The sequence below is a fragment of the Trachypithecus francoisi genome, unplaced genomic scaffold (genome assembly GCF_009764315.1).
Source record: "Trachypithecus francoisi isolate TF-2019V2 unplaced genomic scaffold, Tfra_2.0 Lachesis_group8, whole genome shotgun sequence".
In the NCBI taxonomy this organism is placed as follows: Eukaryota; Metazoa; Chordata; class Mammalia; order Primates; family Cercopithecidae; genus Trachypithecus; species Trachypithecus francoisi.
In genome coordinates, this window is record NW_022681473.1 from 102,323,815 (window position 1) to 102,345,535 (window position 21,721).

Genomic DNA, 21,721 nt, shown 5'->3' on the forward strand with positions numbered 1-21,721 from the left:
CCTGTAACTGCAGAGGTGCCCAGTCACCTACTTGGTTATGTTATTCTGGGGAGTAAGAGAATGGCCCACCTGCTCCTGCCTGACTCACCCTATCCTGCCCCAGTCCAGTGCCACAGAAACATGCTTGCCAAGGGACATCAATGAAAGCAACAGCCTGGTTCACCTCCCGGGGGTCAGGCTGCACCCTTGTCTCAGGGGCTTCTGCAGCCCCTGTCCCCACCTAAGTTACTCCTTGGGGAAACATGACCAAGCCCCCTGGCTGAATGGGTGGACTGAGCTCCCACAGCATGACATCAGCTAGGGCGGGCTCCCCTCTCAGCCGTCCCCTCCCCTTTCCTCCCGCCTGAAACATGAACCAGCTGAAGGACTGATTGCAGGAAAACCTGGCGGCTCTCCAACCTTGGTGGCCCGGGGAGTGCGAGGCTGCAGCCTCAGAAGGTGTGAGCAGTGGCCACGAGAGGCAGGCTGGCTGGGACATGAGGTTGGCAGGGGGCAGGCAAGCTGGCCCTTGGTGGGCTTCGCCCTGAGCACTCGGAGGCACTCCTAACGCGTGAGAAGCTCGCTATGCTGCTGTGGGTCCAGCAGGCACTGCTCGCCTTGCTCCTCCCCATGCTCCTGGCACAGGGAGAAGGTAAGTGGACTTCGGGAAGCAGCAGGACTTGTCTGACCATCTGCTGAGGTGCGGTGGGGGATGCTTCCGTCCTTGGAGGGCTGTGGAGACGAGGGTGGGGAACGGGGTGGCTACAGGAAGGTCAGCTGTCTTACCACCTGTGAGCATGACAGCATTTGAAGCATGGTGGTCAAGCTAGAGAGAGTGGGGAATGTTGAGTTCTGGGGCAGGGCAAGAGCGGAGTTTGCAAAGAGGGGAGCAGAGAAGTAGCCTGGCATATCAGCAATAAAAAGACAGGCACCAGGAGGGGGCTCCTCTCCTCTTTGCCCCTTCCCTAAACTCTTTGAATGAAAGCTACAAGGGACCTTAGAACTCATTTGGTCCACCCCTGCCTGTTATAAATGGGAACGCTGTGGCCCAGGAGTAGGGGGCGGGTAATTCATTCAAGGTCACACAGTTTGTTAGCAGCAGAGTGGGGACCAGAACTAGTCTAGTCATCTTTCCTCAGCTTCACTGGTTTTGTTGCATAGGTTCATTCTCTGGGTCTGAGGTTTCCCCAAGTTCCTTTCCAGGACTAAACTACAGTGACACCCAATTTCTCTTTACATTCCCTACGCCCGTCCTTTCCTGACTCTCTTGAATGTAGGGTGTTTTAGCCACAAAGGGGCCTGCTTCCTTTTGCTGCAGACCATATTCATTCCCCTCTGGGAGGCTTCTCTCCCTACAGAGCTGGGGTGGAGCACACTGGGGCACAATTAGAAGGAGGCCATCCAGGGGTTGGACAGACGTAAAGGGCTCTGGGCAAGATGTCCTTCCTCCTGGGAGCGGTCATTTGGGGATGCTCCGTAGGTTAAGAAAACGCAAGCTGTAAGTGATGACTGTGGTCGGGGGCTTCCTTGACTGAGAAGAAACTCTGTCCCTCCCAGCAATGGTCCTTTGCCCTGGGCCTGCTGGGATGAGTTCAGTGCTCTCCAAGCTGGTTAGGATCCAGTCAATAGGACCCAGGCTGTTGCTGGTGTAGTGAAGACGCACACGGGTCTGCATTTGAATCTCAGTTCCTCCACTTGCAGGGCACAGTGTTCACCTTTCTGGGGCTTGGGGATCCTTGTCTGCAAATAGCCACTCTGGTGGACTGTTCTAAAGTTAAATGAAGAATATGTACATTAATGTTATTCCAAAGGACACACTTAAAAAAAAGTAGTGTGTGTGTGTGTGTGTGTGTGTGTGTGTATGTTCTCTCTTTGCTCTTCTCTGTCCTTCTGAAGGAAGCCAGCAGCTTATCAGGGAAAAGTGGGTGAAAGGGCGGGGAATCCGCAGGACTGATTTGTTGCCAGGTTGCACACAAGATGAGAGAAGACGCAGTCTTGTTTAGCAAAAGCCAGGCCTGCTGGCACCTGGTTAGTGAAAGACCCTGGCTACCCTGCCAGCTCCATCTCCCCTCTGCTCCCCTTTGCTGCCCTCTAGGTTGTACTCCCTTCACCGTCCCATGAATTTTCACTTTTGTATGTCAGGCCACCCTTCTGAAGTGCTCCTACTGCTTCCAGTGTGAAAACTGAGCTGCACATGAAAGCTTCATAGAACAGGACCAGGGCCCAGGAGCTGGGCTGTCTCATTACTGGTTTGTTCCCATAGGCCACCTGCCCAGGAAGTCATTTGATTTCTTCTCACTCTCTCCACACCTCGCCCCAACCGCCTTTTCTAAGCCCATCAAGTTTGCCCATACAGCAACCCTAGGAGGTGGACTGGGCCAGCCCTCTGCCCATAGTCTGTGTGTGCCTGGGGCAGGGTGCGAGGATCCTCTTGGGGTGGCTTTGCAGGATGTAGAGGGAATGTCAGTTTTCACCAGATGCCCACACTTCCTTCTTTCTTTACCAGTTTCAGACTCAAAAAGTACATGATGTGTGCAGATGCTGAGGTTTGACCTCGGCTGAGGAAAACCCTGATGCAGACCCTTGGGCTTAGAAATTGTGCACTTGGAGTCATGCTTTCTTGCAACCCTCCTGCTTTTAGTATCACACCCTGACAGCCAGCTTCCCTGTTGCTCCCCAGAGGCCCTTGCTTAGGCCCCATGGGCCACCTACTCTCCACCTTTTTTAGCCCTCAGCCTGCTTTGAGCCTCAGCTGTCTCGTGCCACCTGCTCTTCTAAGCCAGATCTCTGCTTCCTGTCAATTAATGCATAGGTCCTTTCTACAAGGTAATCCATTTGAATTATGGTAGCAATCTCTGCAGACAAAATGCTCTAGTGGTGAGAATATCAGTCTGTGGTGATATTTTAGAATTTTGTGAGGTGGGGATGGTGGGGATACATCTCTTTTAAAAGCTTACAAACCAGGGCAAAGGGAAGACTTGGGGGAGCTGGTGTCTACTTTGAACTGTTTTCCTTCCCAGCCAGGAGGAGCGGTGGCCTTCAGGGCCGAAACACCACCAGACCTGCTCTGCTGAGGCTGTCGGATTACCTTCTGACCAACTACAGGAAGGGCGTGCGCCCCGTAAGGGACTGGAGGAAGCCAACCACTGTATCCATTGACATCATTGTCTATGCTATCCTCAACGTGGTGAGGCTCAACCCCGAACTGCACACAGGCAGACCTTTTGGGGGTGGGAGAAGGCCATGTGAGACAAGTCACCCCCTATGCAGCTTGGTAGGCCTTTGAAAACCCATAGGACCTATGGTCTGGCACCACAGCTCAGGCTGGATTGCAGCACCATCTGCACAGCTGCCCAAACCAGAAACCTGGGCTCACCCTGTGGCTGCTGCTCCCACACCCGTACAGTGAGGAAGTCACTTCCCACATGTGGTTCTTCATACACTGCATAATGCTAACCATCTCTCTATGTCAGCTGTATGAGGATTAAGACTGTCCCATGCATCTCTATGCCCTCAGTGCCTCACAAACATCCCTGGTACCTGGCAGGTGTCACTAAATGATTGTTGAAGAATCAGCCAACAGATCAATTATTCATCAATTCCTTCATCAACTATCACAGTAGGGTGGGGTGCACTGCTCAGAAGAAGTAGGCAGACATTGTGCAGAGATAAACAAGAAGGCAGTTGTGAGATGCAGTGGCTCTGTGTTGGGGTCAGGTAGGCAGGACCTAATTTCACAGTCTCTACTAATTTTAGTCTACTAAAATTACTCTACTAAAATCAGTCAACCCGCCTGACTAATTTTTGTATTTTTAGTAGAAACAGGGTTTTGCCATGTTGGCCAGCCAGGTCTCGAACACCTGGCCTCAAGCCATCCGTCTACCTAAACCTCCCAAATTGCTGGGGTTACAGACGTAAGACACTGCTTCTGGCATTATATGTATATTTGAAGTTGAAACATAAATCGTTGTTGGCAGAGCATGGTGGCTCATGCCTGTAATCCCAGCACTTTGGGAGGATGAGGTGGGCAGACCACTTGAGGCCAGGAGTTCAAGACCAGTCTGGCCAACATAGCCACTGCATCTCTACTAAAAAATGCAAAAATTAGTCAGGTGTGGTGGCACGCACCTGTAGTCCCAGCTACTTGGGAAGCTGAGGTATGAGAATCGCTGGAACCTGGGAGGTGGAGGTTGCAATGAGCTGAGATTATGCCACTGCACTCCAGCCTGGGCAACAGAACAAGCAAGACTCTGTCTCAAAATCAATCAATCAATCAATCATTGTTGCTTCTTTCCGGGTGTGCCCTAGTGAATGACTAACTTTTCCTGTCTGGCCAGGGAGCTCCAGTCTATCTACTTTCCCCACCCCAGCCCCTGCTCTTCACTTTTACTTCCCAAAGCAATAGGGGCAGAAGGAAGCCTCTCCTTTAGGGGCTGGCGTGTGCGGGGTGCCCCTCCAGTCCACAGGGTTACTTGTTCAAGCTCCCTTTCCTTTCACAGGATGAGAAGAATCAGGTGCTGACCACCTACATCTGGTACCGGCAGGTGAGTAGACCCGCCCCTCCCTGCCCCCGTTTCTTGGGATAGGGACCCATCCTTCTGGGAAGGAGTCAGGAGTTTCAGTAACCTTGGTGACGGGAGGTGAGGGAAGAGGCTCAGAGGCACCCTCAGCCTGAGATCCAGGAGTGTGGAATCTCCTCATCTCAGGTCTGAGAGTGGAAGGAGGCTTAAAGATAGTGGAGGAGAAACCCTCCAAATCTCCTCTGGCTTCTGAAGTTCTTCAAAGCACCCCAAACTACGGTTTGTTCAGTCTCTGTTGAAGAGAACTCATAAGGCAGCCACTTCACTCTCAGCCAGCACTATTTGCTAGACCATTCTTCCTTTTATTCAGCCAAATTGGACAGCAACCAAATCGGGTGATTGAAACAGGATGGTTCGTTCCAGCCACTTAGTCCTCACATCCTCGGCCATTTCCCCACTCTTTTAGCTTCTGATGGGCCTGGGTCAGCCCATGGTGTGTGGATGTGTCTGAGGCTTGGCAGGAATTCTGGCTTCGAGCTGGGGTGGGGTAGGAAAAGAGTGGAGGTCACTATCCAAGAGTCCTGCTCTGGAAGCCCCTGGGGTTGTTGGGGAGAAGTCAGAGCAGAGGGGAAACTAAAGTGGCTGAACACACGGAGGCAGGAGCATGAGGACAGCTGAAAGAGGTCACGCCCAAGAGGCTCTGGGGACACACCTGGCATAAGTGGGTCTCTGTTATCCCTCCCTACAGCTTATGGCACATCCATCACCACCACCAGGCATGGGACAGGGCATGGGGTGGAGGAAGAAGCTAGAATGCTGATCCCTGGGATACTGCTCTGTCCCTGCCTCACAGAGGGATCCCTTACTGCAGTGCACAAAGGGAATGGACCCGAATAAGCACAGGCAGACTGGAGCTCCTTTTCCAGGACATCCAGCCAAGCTCCCACCTCTGGAGCTCTAGGGCCACTTGTTTGCCCCAGTTGCTTGCATCAGCAGTGAGGGAATGGCAGTCTACATACACCAGCGACTATGCTAAGAGACTGGAATTAGAGACACAAACTAGATCAAGGCCCTGCCCACCATGAGCTCAAAGACGAGATACAGGTACTGACAACTGAAATGCAACAAGACAGCCACTCCAACATAGCGAGGACAAGGTGCTAACCATGGGAGCACAGAGGAGACACATGTCAACCAGCGTAGGGTATGGGGGTCATGGACAATGTCCTGGAGAAGAGAGCAGACAGATGCCTTGCCTAAGTCCAGAAGGATGAGGAAAATGAACCTTGGTAAAGAAGATAGGGGAGAGGGAGCAGGGTATGCAGAGAGGTTCCAGCAGTGTTTCATTACATATGGCTGCAGTGTAGAAGTCACAGAGAGGCATGGCCAAAACTGAGGCTAGAGAGATAGCAGAGGTCAGATTATATCAGCCTGTGTTGGCTGTGAAGTTTAACTTTACCCTAAAGGCGATGGGGCACTCCTGAAGGATTTTAAATAAGGGAGTGACATGATCAAATTTACATTTTAGACTGGCCATCCTGTCATGAAAATGGAGAATACACTAATCAAAACTTAACAACAGCCATCTCCACCCTGTGAAGTAGATGTTATTATCTCCATATAAATATGTTGAGACCAAGATCCAAGAAGTCATTTGTCTGAGATTCTCAGCTGGCAGAGGGGAACTCACAGCATTCGAAATGACTGACTTCCTTCCCGGGGCAAGGCTGCATCTAGCTGAGTTATGTGTAGAGGCACAGTGTGAATGAAGAGGTCGGGGGACTCTCAGTTACTGCTGAGGGATTTGGATGCCACTGACACCTGCTTCTCCCAAGAAGATGCCCACCTGTTTCCTGGGCACTGAGGGTGAAGTCTGCCTGAGTTGCAGGCGACCCTCACTGGAGATGGAGGGGGCTGCCCGTGACCATCTCTGCTCCTCCCCTAGTACTGGACTGATGAGTTTCTCCAGTGGAACCCTGAGGACTTTGACAACATCACCAAGTTGTCCATCCCCACGGACAGCATCTGGGTCCCAGACATTCTCATCAATGAGTTGTGAGTACCGTTATCAGTTGTGGGGTGGCTGGGAGGCTTAGGGGCTGGAGAAGCCTGGGGACAGAGAGAGAAGATTGTCATTGTTGCATTTGAGATGTCCCACCAGGAATCACAAACTATAGATAAAGCTGATGTGAGCAAAATTCCCTTTGTCTTCTTCCCCCACCTTTTTCTGTTCTTTTCTTTTGAAAACTCCTTCTTTTCTGTGCTTATTGTTGAAATTCCATACTTCGTAGTCCAAAGGCCCCTGCCATGCGGAAAGAAGCCAGTGAATGAATTCACACTGAGTTATAATCACCTAACGGGACAGCTGCACTTCTAAAGAAGACAGTAAATGTTTCTTAAAAGAAAAAAAAAATGAGCACTTGTCTGGGCTCAGTGGCTCACACCTGTAATCCCAGCACTTTGGGAGGCTGTGGCAGGCAGATCACCTGAGATCAGGAGTTCAAGACCAGCCTGGCCAACATGGTGAAACCCCATCTCTACTAAAAATATAAAAATTAACTGAGCGTGGTGGTGAGCACCTGTAATCCCAGCTACTAGGGAGACTGAGGCAAGAGAATCACTTGAACCTGGGAGGTGGAGGTTGTGGTGAGCCGAGATCACACCATTGCACTCCAGCCTGGGTGACAGAGTGAGACTATCTCAAAAAAAATAAATGGAGCACTGATAGTGGCTGCTGCTTCTGGCCCCCAAAGGAGATTTGGAGCTGGGGGACACGCTTAGACCTCCCAAGTCACACATGTACCTGACAGGCCACAGATTGCTTCTCCAATACGAAGTGGGTCCCACCAGGCTTTATTTCTGGCAGCCAAACACGGTCCCATTTGGCCCCAGCTAACATTCCTTCTCCCCATCCTGCAGGTTCATTCAGGGCCCACTAATTGGGTTTCAGAATTCAAGGGCAGGGAAGACGACTGGGGAGACAGAGGGAAAGGGAAGGTGACCCACAGCATTATCCAACTCCAGGGGGTGCCACTGACATTTTTTCAAGGGAGACAGTTGACCTTGACCACACCCCATCCCCTGCATAGCTCAGACTGGAGGGTTCTGGGAAATCCTAGTTTCTGCTGGAGCTCCAGTTTCAACAATGAAGTGGTCTTAGTCTTGACTTCTCATCCCTCAGCCTGAACTCAGAGAAGGCTGAGGGCTTAGCACCCTGGGCTCAGCCCACTCCATGCCACAGTGGTCACTCAAGAGGGCCTACCACTTTGAGATCAGCTAAGAGAGTGGAATGAGGTCTTGTGGGGCTTTTCTGGCTTTCCCGAATTCATATCCATTTCTTTAGCTCCTTTTCATCCAGAGATGATTATTTTCATTTCAAAGGACTTCTAGCAGTGAAAGCAAAGAGAAGCCAGAGTCAGGATGGAACACAAGATCCTGCTTTCACCAAGCTCCCTGGGAGCCAAACTTTGCCCAGCCCGGGGCAGTGACGGGTTGGGGCCGCTGGGCACGCTCCCTACTGTCCATGGCTTTTGGGCCCATGGGTTTTCCTCCCTGCCTTGTGTGGCCAGGAGCCAGGGGAATAAAGGAGAAATGCCCACTACTGCTTGATAAGTAGCCTTGACAACAGCAGGTCAGGAAGCCTAAGATAGGAAGGTTGGAAAAACCGAGGCCAGACAAAACATCCAGGTTGTCCGGCTGCCTATACCCTCCCCGAATTTCATTCCTTACCCAGTTGTTCCAAGATATTTAGGCCCCCAGGGCTTGCCCTGCCTCTTGAGCTCCCAAACTGACCCCTTTTCCCTGGCCAGTGTGGATGTGGGAAAGTCTCCAAATATCCCATACGTGTATATTCGGCATCAAGGCGAAGTTCAGAACTACAAGCCCCTCCAGGTGGTGACTGCCTGTAGCCTCGACATCTACAACTTTCCCTTCGATGTCCAGAACTGCTCACTGACCTTCACCAGCTGGCTGCACACCAGTGAGTATGTGGGCTTCGCCGGGGCAGGGGTGGAGGTTGGGAGACCCCAGGGACACCTGAGCAAGGAGTGCTCCCCAGGGTGCCTTCTCACATATCCAGCCTACTCACCACTTATTAATCCTCTGGGCCTCTGCTTCCTCATCCTCTACATGAGGTGAATCTGCTACTCTTGCTGCTCCAACAGTAAGAGTTGACCACTTTTATCAGTAGAAATTTCATATAGCCCAGTTTATTTTTCCAGATCCTTCTCTACACATTTACATTCACACATGCATGTGTGCATATATACACACACATACACATCTATGGAAAGTACATGGAAATTGTTCTATGAGTTTGTATTTTACATTAATATAGCAGTATTCAATGAGAGTGTGAACTGACTGCAAGATGCTCAGTAAGGGACAATTTTTTCCAATATCTCCAACAGAATCTGGCACTAAGCATCTCTCAGATCCATTTATTTCCCTTCATCCCCGTGCAAGCCACCCTTGTCTCCTGCCTAGGTTTCTGCTTTAGCCTCCTACCTGGTTCCCCATGCATTCATGTCCCCCTTAATTCGTGATTCTCACAGAAGCCAGTGAGATTTTAGTAAAATGCAATCTGACCATGTCACTCAAAACCCCTCAATGGGAGCCCAGGTACCTTGGAACACATTGCACCCTCTTGAGCTGATTCTGCCACAGCCCGCTGCTCCAGGCTCATCTGCTTCCCTGAAGTCTGCTCCCCCCTAATTGCCTTCCTTTCTAGACCCAGCTCTCATATTCTTTCCCTTTATCACATGTTATTTCCTCTCCAATGCTACCTGGCCCTTTCCTCCCTCTCCCATCCTGCCCCACACCTGCTCCCCCCAACCACACCTAGCCTGGCCAACCCCTCTACTCACCCTTCTGATGGCAGCATAAGTTTCAACTTCTCAGTTTCCCCTCTCATCCCCTAGACTAGTCCATCCCTGTTGTCCAATTTATGGCATCCTGGTCTTCTCCCCACCTCTGTTACCCATGTAAGTACTTGTTCAATGTGTACTTCTCTCCTAGATATAAACTTAGAAAGGGGCAGATGCAGTGGCTCACAAATGTAGTCTCAGCACTTTGGGAGACCAAGGCAGGAGGATTGCTTTAGCCTAGGAGTTTGAGGCCAGTCTGAGCAACATAATGAGACCCTATAAAAATAAAAAGTAAGAAAACTTGGAAAGGGCAGGGACGTGATTTCTTGCCCACCTTTAGATCCCCAGCACAGGGCCTGGCACAGAGGAAGATTCTCAGCAAATGTTACCGAGCAGATGAATGTTAGCTAAGGGCTTGCTAGAGGGTTGGTGAAGTGTACACCACTCTGCTGCAAGAAGCCATCCCCCAGGCCGGGCACGGTGGCTCACGCCTGTAATTCCAGCACTTTGGGAGGCCGAGGTGAATCATGAGGTAAGGAGATCGAGACCATCCTGGCCAAGATGGTGAAACCCCGTCTCTATGAAAAATACAAAAAATTAGCCAGGCACAGTGGCAGGCGCCTGTAATGCCAGCTACTTGGGAGGCTGAGGCAGGAGAATCACTTGAACTCAGAGGGCGGAGGTTGCAGTGAGCCGAGGTTGCGCCACTGCACTCCAGCCCGGGTGACAGAGTAAGACTCTGTCTCAAAAAAAAGAAGAAAAAAAAAGGCATTCCCCACTTCTGTTTTGATGTATTCATTACCTTAAACTTAAGTTATGACAGTGATGCATGACTGCCTTGACCAAAACCAGAACTACAGATAAGACTAACATCTCCTTTGACTTCTACCCTCAATCCCAAACTTCATCAACAAGAGTTAACCACTTTTATCAGTAGAAACTTCATCTAGAACAGCATATTTTTCCAAATCCTTCTCTACACATTTACATACACACATACACATCTATGGAAAGTACATGGAAATTGCTTTATGAGTTTGTATTTTAGATAAATATATCTATATAAATTATTATATACTACTACTTGATTCTTTTTACTCAACAATAGGTCTTGGACATTTTTCGAAGTTCATGCATATTTAGGTCATCCTCAAAAATTTTAGCTGCTATAAAATAGCTCAGGATATTGGAAGGCAGCTGTGCTCACCACTACCACCAATGCAAACATCTAATGATTTTGGTTGCATCCTAGCTTATTAAGCATTTTTATGATTGATGGATATTTCAGTATTTTCCAATGTTTTTCTGCAATGGATATTCCTATCTTTACCAGTGCATATGTCTCTGCTGCAGATGTTGAGAAGTGGAATTGCAATCTATAAGTGAGGATTTTGCTTATTGTCTTAATTCACTTTTAAAGACAGGCAGTTCCATCAAGGCAAAGGTGAAGAATGTTGACTTCTGTTCATTTTTGCAATGGGTAATTCTAACAGGGAAACCTAGAAAGCTGTTTGGAAGGGGCGTGTGTGTGTGTTTGTGTGTGTGTGTGTGAAAGAAAGTATTTTTTAATGAATGGTTTGCACGGTTCTTTGCACCGTGTGTTTTCATTTAAGACTTCATCTGCCCTCAGTGTGGCCCTGTGAGAGAGGTATGATGAGTACCTTATTTTATAGCTGAGGACAGCGAGGCTGAAGGTGATGTGCTGAGGCTGAGGTTCGGCCATCGGATATCTGCTCCCCTTCGTTGCTGCCCACCTGTGTCCCATTATCACAGGGTCCGGCAGGCTCTGGGCACTAGATTCCAAAGCTGGCTTGCTTTATTCTCTCTCAGTCCAGGACATCAACATCTCTTTGTGGCGCTTGCCAGAAAAGGTGAAATTCGACAGGAGTGTCTTCATGAACCAGGGAGAATGGGAGTTGCTGGGGGTGCTGCCCGACTTTCAGGAGTTCATGGAAAGCAGTCACTGCTATGCAGAAATGAAGTTCTATGTGAGTGGGAGTGAATGTGGGTAAAATGTTGAATAAAGCTTCATACCCAGGTAGACTTAAGGAGGCATGCTGGGAAGAACTTCTGTGCCTTTGTCCAACTCCAGGTTGCACACATCTGGAACTTCAGTGAAGTAGATGGGGAAACTCCGTGAATGTCCTTTACTTATTCTAAACAGCCATAAGCCTGGATTGAGAGACAGGGTATGGGGGTCTGTCTGTTTTCTTCTCTGAGTAATCCAGGCTGGAAGCCCCATAAAACAAGGAGTCTGAGCTTATGGGCTGGTTCCTGGGAGCAGAGCCTGTATGCCCCAGGCTTCCCACAAGCTCCTCTCCTGATCCCAGGTGGTCATCCGCCGGCGGCCCCTCTTCTATGTGGTCAGCCTGCTGCTGCCCAGCATCTTCCTCATGGTCATGGACATCGTGGGCTTCTACCTGCCCCCCAACAGTGGTGAGAGGGTCTCCTTCAAGATCACACTCCTCCTGGGCTACTCGGTCTTCCTGATCATCGTTTCTGACACGCTACCGGCCACTGCCATCGGCACTCCTCTCATTGGTAAGGTCTCTCCTGGCAGCAGAGCTCAGTCTGGTGAGAAACCCACCCCCTCCCACCTCCTGTATGTGTCTCTTGCCTCTGCCCTGGACTGCACAGGTGTCTACTTTGTGGTGTGCATGGCTCTGCTGGTGATAAGTTTGGCTGAGACCATCTTCATTGTGCGGCTGGTGCACAAGCAAGACCTGCAGCAGCCCGTGCCTGCCTGGCTGCGTCACCTGGTTCTAGAGAGAATTGCCTGGCTACTTTGTCTGCGGGAGCAGTCGACTTCCCAGAAGCCTCCAGCTACCTCCCAAGCCACCAAGACTGATGACTGCTCAGGTGAGAAACAGAAAGGAAGAGTCCACACAGAGGGGCCGCTTCTGGCTTGGATGTTGTGGAAAGTCTCTGGAGGGTGTGGCCTGCCAAGGAGGTGCTGTACTGCACATGGCATCCCATGCCCTGCCTTATTGGGAGGGGCAGACTTCAGCCAAAGGTGTCAGTCCAGATCCTTTCTTCACTTACACAACCTCTCATCACCTTGGATATTGACAGAGAGGGTAGGAATCCCAGAGGCTCAGCATGTCAGGAGCTGAGACCTCTGGGCTGAGAATGGCCTCTCTCTAGGAAGGACCCATGGGGGAAGTCAAATGGATGCTCCTTAGGCAATTATTGGTCTCCCTGCCTCAGACAGTTAAATACTGCCACTGGGATTTCTAAAACTCTTATTCTAAACAGCCCAAACCAGGGCATGGTGGCTCATGCCTACCATCCCAGCACTTTGGGAGGCTGAGGTGGGAGGATCACTTGAGCCCAGGAGTTCAAGACCAGCCTGGCCAACATAGTGAGACCTCATCTCTACTGATTTTTTTTTTTTTTTTTTTTTGAGACAGAGTCTCGCTCTATCGCCCGGGCTGGAGTGCAGTGGCCGGATCTCAGCTCACTGCAAGCTCCACCTCCCGGGTTTACGCCATTCTCCTGCCTCAGCCTCCCGAGTAGCTGGGACTACAGGCGCCCGCCACCTCGCCCAGCTAGTTTTTTGTATTTTTTAGTAGAGACGGGGTTTCACCGTGTTAGCCAGGATGGTCTTGATCTCCTGACCTTGTGATCCGCCCGTCTCGGCCTCCCAAAGTGCTGGGATTACAGGCTTGAGCCACCGTGCCCGGCCCTGATTTTTTTTTTTAAGTTGGCTGGGCATGGTGGTGTACACTCCTGTGGTCCTAGCTACTTCAGGAGGCTGAAGTGGATCACTTGAGCCCAGGAGGTTGACACTGCAGGGAGCTGTGTTCGCATTACTGCATCCCACTTAGAGACAGAGTAAGACCCTGTCTCAAAACTAAAAACTAAAAACAACAAATACACAGCCCAAATACCAGGTTCTTTAGAATCTCAAACACCTATGAGGCACAGAAACATTAAATGTGGAGTTCATACTTCCTGAGGAATTGTTATAGCTACCATTTGTTGTTGTTGGTGGTGGTTAGTTGGTTGGTTTATTCACTGAACATTTTGTGCCAGGTGTGTGCAAAGTGCTTTGTCTACATGATCACATGTAATACTCATGACAACCCAAGAGGATTCTCATTCTCATTTTTCAAATAAGGGAAGCAGAGCTATAGAGAACTTGCTTGTCCTAAATCACAGAGCCAGGAATTGGTAGAACCCAGGCCCATCTAACCCTAAGCTTTTCTTTCTAACCACTCCTCTCCACTCCACTCCTCTTTGTCCTTCCTCCTGGCTAGGGCCAGGCCTTTTACATGAGATTTTTGGCTCATCTAAGGCCATCTCATCAAGAGCTAGTGAATGAGTCTGCCAGCCTAGTGCCTAATTTACCTTGGTAAAGGAAGCCACTTCTGTAGGTGCATTTCCTGGTCCAGGACCTGCAGTCAGGGACATGAGAGCAGCACCCTCCATCCTCCTGCCCCTCTGAGGCAACAAAATGGAGCAGAAGTAGCAGTAGATTGGGAGTCCAGACACCTGAGCCTTGGTGGTCTCGCCATTAAATGATCCTCCAAGTATGTGATCACACGCTAGTTACCTAACCTCTCTCAGCTTCACCATTTTTTATATGGTGGGAATAGTTGGCCGGGCACAGTGGCTCACACCTGTAATCCCAGCACTTTGGGAGGCTGAGGGGAGTGGATCACGAATGAGGTCAGGAGTTCGAGACCAGCCTGACCAACATGGGGAAACCCCGTCTCTACTAAAATTACAAAAATTAGCTGGGTGTGGTGGTACACGCCTGTAATCCCAGCTACTCAGGAGGCTGAGGCAGAAGAATCGCTTGAACTGGGGAGGCGGAGGTTGCAGTGAGCCGAGATTGCGTCACTGCACTCTAGCCTGGGCAAGAGAGTGAGACTTGGTCTCCGGAAAAAAAAAAAAAGGAATAGTAATCACACCTCCTCTGCCTCTCTTGTGAGACTATTGTGAAGCTCAAATGAAATAATGGATAGCCAATTGCTGAGGAAAGCCCATAGGTTGAAAAGCAATGTATAGGAAGGATACTTCTTGATATTAATGATCTGGAAGGGGGTGGAGGATGTGCATAAGGAGAGGTACTCAGTCGTGAGTCTGAGTCTGGGTACTCAGGTACCCAGAGATACTAGGGTCCTCAGTCATACTGGTTTTTCAATTTAAATTGGATGATGGGTTTGCAGTTATGTAAGTTACTCTTTATACTTTTTATGTCTGAAGTTGTTCCTGGCCAGCCACGGTGGCTCACACCTGTAATCCCAGCACCATGGGAGGCCAAAGTAGGTGGATCACTTGAGGTCAAGAGTTCAAGACCAGCCTAGCCAACATGGTGAAATCCCGTTTCTACTGAAAAAAAAAAAAAAAATTAGCCAGGTGTAGTGGTATGTGCCTGTAATCCCAGTTACTCAGGAGGTTGAGGCAGAATTGCTTGAACTCGGGAGGTGGAGGTTGCAGGGAGCCTAGATCGCACCACTGCCCTCCAGCCTGGGCGACAGAGTGAGGGAAAAAAAGTTATTCCCAGCAAAAATGTGCAGGCTATAGAAGCATAAGGGACCATGTTCAGGTCACCACCTGAGGTCTCCCTCTCCTGCCAATGCTCTGCTCTTCTTCCAGCCATGAGAAACCACTGCAACCACATGGGAGGACCCCAGGACTTGGAGAAGAACCCGAGGGGCAGATGTAGCCCTCCTCCACCACCTCGGGAGGCCTCGCTGGCAGTGTGTGGGCTGCTGCAGGAGTTGTCCTCCATACGGCACTTCCTGGAGAAGCGGGATGAGATCCGAGAGGTGGCCCGAGACTGGCTGCGCGTGGGCTCCGTGCTGGACAAGCTGCTGTTCCACATTTACCTGCTGGCGGTGCTGGCCTACAGCATCACCCTGGTTATGCTCTGGTCCATCTGGCAGTATGCTTGAGTGGGTACAGCCCAGTGGAGGAAGGGGTACAGGCCTGGTTAGGTGAGGGCAAAGGATTTCTGTTTAGGACCCAGGGTTCTGTTAGGTTCTGTTAGGACCCTGCATTCCCCTCAGGACCCAGGGAATGCCAGGGATGTTTTCAAGACACAGACAAAGTCCCATGCCCTGTTTCCAATGCCAATTCATCTCAGCAATCCCAAGCCAAGGTCTGAACCCTTCCACCAAAAACTGGGTGTTCAAGGCCCTTACACCTTTGCCCCACCCCCAGCAGCTCACCATGGCTTTAAAACATGCTCTCTTAGATCAGGAGAAACTCAGGCACTCCTAAGTCCACTCCATTTCTGTATATATCAAGCCTTTTCCCCATTGACCCTCCCCTGAATAAGGGACTTTGGAATTCTGCTCCTCTCTCACAACTTTGCATTTAGGTTGAAGGCAAAACCAACTCTCTACTACATAGGCCTGATAACTCTGTACTAGGCTTCTGTAACCCCTAGTGTCTCTTTCTTCACCTCACTTGTGGCTGCTTCCCTGAACATCCATCCCCTATCAGATGATGGGAGTGGGAAGAATAAAATGCAGTGAATCCCTAAATTCTCTTCTTAACCATTTGTCAGCAGCTTTGGGAAGAGGTTGGATGGTTAGAAGAAGAGATTTACAGTTAGTTAATCCCAACACTTTGGGAGGTCAAGACAGGGGGATCACTGGAGGCCAGGAGTTTGAGACCAGCCTGGCCAACATGGTGAAACCTCTCGTATACCAAAAGAAAAGCAAAAATACAAAAATTAGCCAGGCGTGGTGGTGCATGCCTGTGATCCCAGCTAATCAGGAGGCTGAGGCAGGAGAATCATTTGAAGCTGGGAGGCAGAGGTTGCAGTGAGCCGAGATCGTACCACTGCACTCCATCCTAGGTGACAGAGCTAGACTCTGTCAAAAAAAAAAAAAAAAAAAGGAGAGAGAGAGAGATTGGTGCCTCCAGGCCTAGGAAACTGGGAGATGACAAATAGGTTGAAAAGCATTTGCACAGGAAGGATAAACACTAACTTCATAATATTAGTAATCTGGAAAAGGAGTGAAGGATGGGACTAAGTAGGGGTATACAGGGATTCTCAGTCATACTGGTTTTCACATTTAAATTAGATGGTGGGTTTGCAGTTATGTAAGTTACTCTTTATACTTTAAGTAGCTATTATGAAGAAGAAACACTAGGAGGTGGGATTTAAGGTACGAGGCTCAGGACCATGAACACTTAGCAATGGATAGAAGAGTGGGGGGAATCTCCGCTTTACAACCCCTTGGAAAGATGTTGGAAGGGTCCACACAACCCTGTTACCTGGGCTCATGATCTTTTAGTGAAGGTGGGAGCAAGCTCTTTCCCTGCAAGTGGATGCTGCAACGGAACAGAGACGAGATCTTCAGCACCACGGCCAGCACCAGCTGGTTTGGTGTTTGGGAAACACCAAGAAAGCCAAGCTTTGGATTTCTTCCTTTTTTTCTTTCTTTCTTTTTTTTTTTTTTGAGATGGAGTCTCGCTCTGTGGCCAAGCTGGAGTGCAGTGGCGTGATCTCAGCTCACTGCAACCTCCACCTCCCGGGTTCAAGCGATTCTCCTGCCTCAGCCTCCCAAGTAACCAGGATTACAGGCACGTGCCACCACATCCAGCTAATTTTTGTATTTTCAGTAGAGACAGGGTTTCACCATGTTGGCCAGGATGGTCTCAATCTCTTGACCTCGTGATCTGCCTGCCTCAGCCTCCCAAAGTGCTGGGATTACAGGCATGAGTCACTGCACTCAGCTTGGATTTCTTATCTCCTTTGGGAATTGTCAGCAGTCAGTCCCTGGCACATCCACCAGAAAGCAGGGCCAGGAGGACGTAGAGTTAGTAGAATGGTCTTTGATCATATTTCTCATATCCTAGTTCCCTCTCCCAGACACCAGAATTTAAGACACGCTGAGGAACACCCAGCCCCATCGCTTCATCAACCTAACAAGTAGTTAGAGAAAAAGAAGGTGAGACCTCACCAAGGGCGACCTATCTTAGTGTCTGCAATGTATGGACAAGGCTTTCCTTGGTTGTCTCAGTCTCATTCCAGCCTTGTCCCTCTCCCTATCTTGGGCTGCCTGTCACTCTGAGGAAGACATGGTGGAGAGGGATTCAATGCTGCCAGGCTAAAGGGAGAGGACTCAAAAGGACTTTCTGGAATGAGTTCTTCTAACATTTTCATTGCCTCCTCAGTTGGTCCAGGTCACCCAATTATAAGGGACTCAGTATGAGAAACCTGAAATTATATATTCCACTGACCCCAAACTCTGTAATTCTAGTTCATAAACCACTGGGCAAAACTTTTCATGGGATCTTTGGAGCTTCATGTCTAAAAGAGCACAGTGGCTGAGGAAGGGGGCTTGTCTAGTTTAGCTTCTCTCAGCTTCTCATCCCAGATTCTTCGGCATGCAGAAAGAACTCATAGAATACTGTCTAACTGGCTGGTTGTTCCTAAGATGAACTAGTATTGAAGTTTCATCTGATACTTCCACTCCAGACATATGTGTTTTGATTCTAGTTATCAGGGATTCATTAGAAATTTTATATTTATTTTTGCTTTGTTGATGGATAGAGATTAGGGTCTCCCAGCAAAAAGCAAAAGATTGTGAGGCTGGGAATTGGCCCTCACAATTGTTGTCTCCTGCTAAGCAGAGATTGGGCTAAAGGTGGGGAGTGCTCATCACTTCCTTCTTGGGATGCCTCCTGGTGCCCATCTGTTGGAGCCTGGTCTTAGAACCAAAAGCTGCCCCATTCCACTAGGACTTGCTTGGACCAGCCATGCTGTTTGGTGATTCTCATGTCTCAGGCCAGAGGAATAGGAAGGTGAACATTCTGGCACTGTCAATGCATCACTGGTCAGTAAATGGGTGGCTATTGGCAAAGTGTCCAACCAGAGAGCTAGTAAGACACTAATCATCCTATTGATTCTCCATCGTCCTCTCCCCACCCTTCACCCACAATCAATGGGGTGACAGAGCCCAGCATCAAGGCAGCCAATTAACCACCTCGAGAATGAGCCACCGCATGTAACATCTTCTGCTCCAGTAGCTACATCCAATCAGCTCATCGATCTGGCATGTGGGCTGTGCTGCCCAGGTATGAGAAACTGAGGCCCAGGGCCAGAGAACCCCCCCAGTGAGCTAACTCCTGATCATCAGTACCGATCTTGGTCTTCTCCCAAGGAGACCTTTGCTCCATCAAGGGTTTGAGAACACCCAGAATTTCCCTCCCACCTGTTATACCTCCTGGAAGCTGCTTCCTCCTCTCCTCTTGACGCTTTAGCCAGTTGCCTCTCATTCTGTCCTAGCAGAAAGGAGACCAGAAACACTCATGTCTTTCTAAGTGCTTCCGGGAAGCTTGCCAATTCTCTTGCCCATCACCACTTCTCTTCTGCAGCCTTCTCTATTCACCTACAAGTACTCCCAGTTCTCATTTCCTTTTCCCATTTACCCCATTTCTCAGTGATGTCATTTCTACTAAAAATATTCCATCAAACGTTCTGAAAGTGCCCAACCTGAACCCTTCTGTGGGTTTGCGACTGGCGCTGCTTCAAAGCCATGGAGACTGTCTCTTGCCATCCTGGAAAGCAGGCTGCCTTTCCTCTGGACGTTGGCAACCTGGCCTCCAGGATCTCAAGGGCACCTCCCAGGAGTGGACACTCAGTGGTTTTCCCAATAGCTCAGGCAGAGTGGCTGCACTCAGAGGCCAGGATATAGGCATAGGGGAGATTCCCTTCAGAAGACCTGAGGCAGAAAAGTTGCCTGGTTGGGTGAAGGAGGGGGAGGAAGAGCTTGCAGAGAGGTGCAGTTCAGCATTCACCAGCCAGATCCTCTTCCCTCCCCCACCTCCCCCCAGCTTCTGAATCAATACATTTTGAATCTAATCTAATAACAGAGATTTAACGAGGGGATAATGCGTGTGGAGCCGCCAGGCGCTTTGTCTCTTCTTTCATGCAGCAGCTGGGGCCCATTATCTGGGGACAATGCCCCGTGCTAATCACTCCCTCTCTTTCCTCCCTCCCAAATGTTTGGGGAGGGGAGGTGAGTGAGAGAGGGCAGCTCCTCCCTTGATTGGAGGGAAGTGGAAGGGTGGAGGGGGGAGGATGAAGTCGAGAAGGTTCTGGATGGTCCCCACACAATTGTCTTGACCTGACGCCAACTCACTGGTCTTCTTCCCAGGCCACACTGTGCACCCTGATCAGTGAGAGGTTGGGGGAGCCCTACCAGTGCATACAAACAGCAGATAATTAATTATCAGCTGCAGTATCAGCTCTGGAAGTTGGGTATTTTTTTTTTCTTTTTTCTAACTTGGTCCTCTATAATTTAAGCTATCCCATTGAGGCCTGTGATTGGCCAGTCCTGACTGTCATGGTTAGAGAATTAAACCCTGGTTTTAGAGACCAAGAATATCCCTCTCTGAAATAGAAGCTTGATCTGTATTCTCTTTCTTCTATCTGGAGGCATGGAGTTTAGACTGTAGGAAGAACTTTCTGATAATGCTATTACTAACATGAATTAGATTGGGAGTGGAAAGGGAAGGATTGGAATCTCATTTCCTAGAAGCCTTTAAAAAGAGACCTTTATCTCTTGAGGTTGGGAAGGGGCAGATCAGGAAGAAGAGAAGATCTGCCTCGATTTTCTATCAGAGTTCCAGTTGGGAGGGCTCCCAGAGCTGGCACACCCAAAGCCTGACCACTCCCATTCCTTTTTTGAAACGTATTTATTGAGGACAGAGAAAGAGTGCCATGTGGACAGGGAGATCCAAAACTTGAAATCTGGCCCCAACACAGGCTAGCTCTGAAACCCTGGACAAGCACTTAGCTGCCCTGTACTTCAATCTTCTCACTTGTAAAATGGGAATCATATTAGTACCTGGCTCATAGGCGTGGTGAGGACCGTGCTCCCAATATGGGGCAAAAGTCCAGGGAAATCAGGAGGCTGTGGTGGGGAGACGGCTAGTGGCATACGGAGGGCTCACATCTCATTCTGAATGGGTGAGAAGTGCTCTAGGGCACTGTGGAGGAGAAGCCTTTCTCCTTCATTTCCCCATTTTACAGATGAGCAGGGTGAGATGAACTGGTCACTCAGCATAAGTCCAGACGGGGGTAAAGCTCCTGTCCCTACCAGGCTGAATCCAGACCTCTGTGCCCAACTTCCTGACTTTTTTCTCCCATTACCACCTTCTCTCCTTTGCCTCTGCACACTCAGAGCTTCTTTGCACACAGGTCCTCCCTAAAATCACACCTTTGAGTTCCTGCTCTGGGAAAGCCTATGGGATACTGGCACACTTTTCTGGGCCCCTCCTATGCAACACCACCTCCTGTGTCCCTGTATCTGCAAAGAGAGCTAAACTCTTGGCACAGAGACACATCATGAGTATGACAGCTGGGACTAGGGGAGCCTGGGAATTCAGTACCATATGCCTGGGAGAACACCCCCGGCTCCACTTCAGATGAGAAAAAAGTATCCACCCTAAAGACCCCAGTGAGAGGTCAATCTTTGGGCCAGGCGGCCACAACCCTGCCTTCTAAACGCTTTCCACAAGGTGGCAGCAAAGTCCAGAAGTTCTATGGAGGGGCCTTTATGAAACATTTTCTTGCCCCCTTCCCTCCTCCAGCCTCAAAATAAAACCCTCATCCCTCTCCAGGGGCCTTTGAAGCCCCCTTCCTTCAAGACCAATACTTTCCTTTAGGTCAGCATTAAGGACTGTGCTCCAGAGTGCTTTGGAGTGCTTTTACTCTGGTCTGATGCTCTGGCAGAGGGCCAGCCCCCAGTCCCCACCGCATCACACACCTGTGACCACGCAGATCCCCCAGCAACTCAGCCTCCTGTTCATGTGCTCACACCTGGACCTCACCCTCAGCTACACGTGCAGTTGCTCCAGCTATTTCCCTTTCTGCTCTTGCAATGAAGATATTGATGTCTGATGGCAAAGAGGGTCGTTTTCCCCAAAACCCATGTACACACAGGCTGTGGAGGACCATCTGCCTTTCTCTTCTGTCCATGTCTCTAAAGCCCCAACTCCAGCCCATCCCATACTGGCTCTGAGGTGCTCCCCAATGGTTCAAGGAAATGAGGGGCAAGAGTGAGGTGCTGCCCAGAGCAGGAGCTGGGGGAGGACGAGGTCCATGGTTAGATGGGGAGGATGTGACCCTGGGAGATGTTCACTCATCGAAGTGCTCCAGAGCAAGGACTGGAGAGAGGAGGTTGGTTCTAGGTAGAGTTTTCGTGACGTGATTAACTCACCCGTCCCATGGCAGCTACTGTTACTCCTGCTGGCTGTGTGGACTAGTTTCCTGTTGGTGCTGTAACAAGTCACCAATGTGAAATACAAGTTTGTTATCAGACAGTTCTGATAGTCAAAAGTCCAACACATGGATCCACAGGGCTGTGTTCCTTCTGGAAAATCTAG

General features: G+C 49.8%; 1 protein-coding gene across 2 annotated transcripts; it reads left to right on the top strand.

Annotated features, from left to right (window-relative positions):
• The first annotated feature begins 312 nt into the window (after positions 1-312).
• HTR3A (5-hydroxytryptamine receptor 3A) lies at positions 313-15,861 on the top strand. Of its 2 annotated transcripts, XM_033204319.1 has the most exons (9): positions 313-631; positions 3,000-3,166; positions 4,479-4,523; positions 6,445-6,554; positions 8,309-8,478; positions 11,195-11,352; positions 11,695-11,905; positions 12,002-12,223; positions 14,969-15,861. In XM_033204319.1, the coding sequence occupies exons 1-9, from the start codon at positions 565-567 to the stop codon at positions 15,265-15,267; spliced, it is 1,449 nt and encodes a 482-aa protein (XP_033060210.1). In that variant the 5' UTR covers positions 313-564; the 3' UTR covers positions 15,268-15,861. The 2 variants fall into 2 exon arrangements, with proteins under 2 accessions (XP_033060210.1, XP_033060209.1); XM_033204318.1 differs by having other exon boundaries at positions 11,695-12,223.
• The last annotated feature ends 5,860 nt before the right edge of the window (positions 15,862-21,721 follow it).